Source organism: Battus philenor, unplaced genomic scaffold (genome assembly GCF_028537555.1).
Source record: "Battus philenor isolate CCGP_79_NKW_IND1 unplaced genomic scaffold, ilBatPhil1.0.hap1 SCAF_7, whole genome shotgun sequence".
Classification (NCBI taxonomy): Eukaryota; Metazoa; Arthropoda; class Insecta; order Lepidoptera; family Papilionidae; genus Battus; species Battus philenor.
Window position 1 is genome coordinate 8,058,383 of NW_027181737.1, and position 4,977 is coordinate 8,063,359.

The following is a 4,977-nucleotide window of genomic DNA, read 5'->3' on the forward strand; positions in this document are numbered from 1 at the left end:
TTAAAAGTTTTTTAAATGTATTTATCTACTGTGGAACTTAATACCTTTTAGCAACTAACTTCCTCGATGTTAATAATATTCTTAAAGTATTATTTTATATATTAATTACATAGTTTGATAGCTAAGAACGTTATATATGTATATTATAAGACGTCATAAATATTCATTATTTTAAAACATTGGATACGACAGAATAAGTAAACTAAAACTATTTGTAGTACCCGGAATTTATATTAAGCATAAAATATTAACCTCTTATAAATTACATCAGTTTTAGCTGTTCTATATAGTATATATACATACATTGTTAGGCATACAAAGTTGTAAAAACGGATTGTGTTTTTAAAGATTATTATTTCCGACATGTAATATATACTTTATCTGTAAAAATGTAGTTCTATCTGCTCAACAAACACATTAAATTGGCCTGCACAGAGACCAGGTCTGTCGTTCTTGGCCATAAAACATACGCGAGAAGACTGGATGTCACAGATGACCTGGAATCTTATTGAAGAAAGGTGGCAACTCAGTTTTCAACTTCTGGACACGGGTGATATGGCAGTGCGCGAAGATCTGGAGGTGAAATATAGATAGACTCGCCGCAAAATCTACCACAGTACTCGTCATGACCGTCGAGTATGGGCTGAGGCGTCCAACGCGCTGCCAATTCCGGCAATCTCAGATAAATGTACAAGGCGACGAAAACACTTACCGGGAATCAAAACCAGAGTAAAAAGAAGCCCTTGAAAGATAAGAGAGGACAGTTTATCGTGACATCGGAGGGACAGCTTTAATGCTGGCGAGAACACTTCAAAGAGATCTTCCGAGTCTCGAACGAACCCGTCTCTACGGCGACAGCTGCTGCAAGCCTACCCGCACAAAGCCTGAACATTAATGTGTCTCTCCCTTCGAGAGAGGAAGTAGTGCAGGCAATCCGTTCTCTAAAGAACAGGAAAGCTCCAGGAGTTGACCTCATTACAGCGGAAATGCTGAAAGCCGACTTACCCACACTGTCGCCACTTTTGAGGAACATTTGGTTAGCCGAAGAGTTACCCGACGACAATAATAAGGGCCTTCTCATCATCGTACCCAATAAGGGGGACCTCAGTAAATGTCGCAATTGGAGAGGTATCATTTTGCTCTCGATTTCTTCTAAGGTGCTCTGCGGGCTCATATTGGATAGGCTATCGTGGGTTGTAAAGCCTCTTCTTGGCAAAGAACAGGCTGACTTCCGACCCAAACGATCGTATATGGACTAGATCAACACGCATAATCTTCGAACAGGCATCAGAATGGCAAAGGGCAAAAATGTATTTGACCCGTGTGGACTTTGAAAATTCCATCGACACGCTGAGATGGAGTTGTATCTGGAACTGGCTGCGTGAAATCGGTGTACCCGAGAAAATCACCAATCAAGGCCATCTACGGGAAATATTCTTGTAGAGTGGCTCATGACGGCCTTGTCTCGGGAGGTATATGGGTCCATGCAGGTGTGCGACAGGGGTGCCTCCCCTCACCTCTTCTTTTCCTTGTCGTTCTGTATAGCATCATGAACACCTCCAACAACGAAAAGCGAAGTGGCTTAGAGTGACTGTCGAATGTCTTGGAAGATTTGGACTATGCCGATGACCTTTTCCAATTGAGCCACACACATGCCGACATGCAAGCCAGGCGATCAACGACGAGAGGCTTTGGAGACGGGACTTAAAATTAATACCCGGAAGACCCAAGAAATGAGGTGCGGAGCAACAGGTTCTTTGCCGTTGCTTATTGACACAGAGGGAGTGAAGAGAGTCCACACATTTTTTTACCTCGGTAGCGTAGTATCGGAATCAGGGGGGACCGAAGAGGACACGTTTCGAAAATCTCCAAGGGAGAGGAGCCTTCGCACGGCAATCACGGAAGCTGACTAGGAGAGTTAAGGTTTAAAATATTCCGATCCAATGTGAAAACCGTTTTGCGTAATGGATGCGAGAGGTGGAAGGTTACCAAAGATATCACACGTTGGCTCCAAGTCTTCGTTAACAACTGTTTTCGACGTATTCTCGGTATATACTGGCCTAAGAAAATCTCCAACGTAGACCTCTGGTAACGCTTCGGTGAGATGCCAATCAACCAGCAGATCAAACGCCGCAAGTGGAACTGGATAGGCCACACGCTCCCAAGGGACCCCGATTACATACCGAGGCAAGCCCTAGAATAGAATCCTCAAGGAAAGCGAAGACGTGGCCGCCCAAAGCAAACCTGGCGACGGACGATCACTGCGGAAGTGAAAGCAGTTGGAATGATGTGGAGCGAAGTAAAGCGCGAGGCTCAAGACCGCTCGGGATGGCGACGTACTGTGGACTTCCTCTGCCCCATTTTAGGGACATAGGAATAAATTATTATGATCTGCTCAACAACGTATTTGTACTTGTTATGCACCCTAATAATTTTAACTTGAAAATGAAATACCCAAGCTCAAAATTTTTATGTTGAAAATTCACAACACACAAAAATTAAAAAAAAAAATCTTAACCACTAACACTCTTTGAAAAGTCCCTTATCAGTTTGACAAAAACTCAATGCACAAAATTGCCAACTTTCTTGAAAACGTACGATAAATAGTATTATATTACTAGGACAAATTACGAAAAATATCACCCCTAAGTTTTAAGCGGAATTGTAATCATAATATAAGGTGGAGCTTTTGTCAATATAAAATGTATTTTAAGACAAACATAAGTAAATATTTTATTTAATATAGTTATTGATAATGTTATACTAAAATAACAATATGTAATAAAATGCATTAAATTCTATGAAATTTTAAATAAACATTAGAAAATTTGAATACAAATGCATTTGTTCATGGCATTACGTAACGTTTCTATGTACATATTTTATTGAAGATGATGCAGCCAAAGGCCTCCAGAACAAGTTCCGTTAGTCTAAATGCCAACAGTTATTATTACTACCACCTCCGGTAATAGGTCAATTGGGTCAGACAGAATACCGATATCTGCCACAAATCATGTTGAGTCTTGAATGCTATGTAGCGTCATTAAGTTCCGTTATCTACAAAAGTTTTAAATGACCAATGTCAATTTAACATGCTTCTGTTTATTACTAGCAAATTAACTATTTGTAAAGACAGATGAATTTTCGTTTTAAGTCCATTTCAGTTATGTTAATCGTATCTACAATAATTTACTACCTGAGTTACATATATTTAAGCGTGTTACATATATACATATATATATATATATATATATGTGTGTGTATATATATATATATATATATATATATATATATATGTTCCAAATATATATATATATATATTTGGAACAAAGGAACAAAATTAATAACAATTTCTTTTATAACCAAAAACCGATGCAAAAACTACGTTATGCATAGCCTTGCCATTGCAACGTAATTCTATGGAAACTGTTGTAATCTAAACCACGTATTATTTTTATTTAACGCCATCTAGCAAAAGAAACGAAAATTAGGTAAAGCTAATGTTTTCATAAAATAGACTTGAAGAATCCATTACTCTAGAATTCCACACTGATGTTTTATTAAGTTAACATTTTACCGGTAGATAGAGCTTCCATAAAAATTTAAAACTGTAATTAATATTGGTTTCGGTACCCGACATTTACATAAATGTTATATACATGTATTGGTAAGCATAAAGGGTAGTTTAGGTAATGTGGTCCATAAAAAACTAATATTTTCGATAAGCGTAATCTAAAAAAAATGTTTGGAATGGTTTTACTTGTACTTAAGAGAAAAGACTGGTTTCACAAAATATTTACATTTATTTTTTTATATGTTCTTAGTATAAAATGTTTAAAAGTATACAAAAGTACAAAATTGAAAACTTAGCAACTAAGCAAGTTCTATATCATCACATTTTTAATTATATTAAAATCGTTTACTGTCTGCCGTTTTCCGGTTGCGGAGGTGCGGTGGCAAGGAAGTCAAGAGCGCGCTGGATAGCTTCAGGGATAGGGGGCGAGGTGGGAAGGTGGGCACCTTGTGGCTGGAATCCATTTTCGTTAGCAATATAAGTCAACTGAATATTACCACCTTCTTCACTAGGGTATTGGAATTGCCCTTGCACTTCCAGGGCGGGTTCTTCAGCACCAATGTTCTTCAAATTTCCTCTCTCCTCTGCTGATATGCCATTTCCAGTTTCATAAGAAAATTGGTAAGAGCCATCTGGGTTAATTTGACTGTCTTGACGAACAATCGGAATCGGTTCAGTAGGTCCCTGGGGAGCGGCGACGGCCAGAGCCAAGAGTGATAGGGCGACCTGAAACAATAGATTTTAAAACATCGTGTAATAGCAAAATTTAGTTCTCAAAATACCTAATAATTTTTAAATTTCTTTCACATATCTTCAAATATTATAAAGAATTTTTAAATCGGTCTCTTAAAAATTAATACCGCGAAAAGTTTTATTTAATCCCAAGATTCGTATATCCACTTATACACAACTTATTTATTTTTATCACAAAATCACTGGCACTTACAATGGTTTTCATGTTGCTTATAGAATGTCGGTGGAGGCACAAAACAATATTGGTCTAAGAGTGCCATATCCGTATATATATACGGGTGGATTACTGCGCTGTACCACCTCTGGGTAGTATTGCACCACATGAAGCGTTAAAATACATTCGACTGATTGTTGTGCGCGCTTTTATTTTTAATACATATTATTACAAGCCATTGAATAATATTTTTTTTATTTTGAACCTTCTAGATAAGAGTTCTATTTGGTACTTAGATATTGGTTAAAGTCTTTTAAGTATTTATTCTTTAAATTTTATTCTTAAAACTAAAAAAAAACTTAGTTTGAAAATATGTGATGTTTTATAACACTTTTAATATTTACTTTGAAATAGTATTTTTTTAATTTTACAAATAACAATAGGCTTGTGATCAAATAGATTCTTTCGTCGTGGCAATCGATTAAAATTGAGAATG

The 4,977-nt window shown here is 37.0% G+C and overlaps 1 protein-coding gene across 1 annotated transcript; it reads right to left on the reverse strand.

Annotated features, from left to right (window-relative positions):
* Positions 1–3,783: 3,783 nt before the first annotated feature.
* Positions 3,784–4,607, reverse strand: LOC137930827 (endocuticle structural glycoprotein SgAbd-8-like). The gene is made up of 2 exons (XM_068774158.1): positions 4,521–4,607; positions 3,784–4,300 (listed from the first exon to the last, which is right to left on the reverse strand). The coding sequence occupies exons 1-2, from the start codon at positions 4,530–4,532 to the stop codon at positions 3,920–3,922; spliced, it is 393 nt and encodes a 130-aa protein (XP_068630259.1). The 5' UTR covers positions 4,533–4,607; the 3' UTR covers positions 3,784–3,919.
* Between the last annotated feature and the right edge of the window lie 370 nt (positions 4,608–4,977).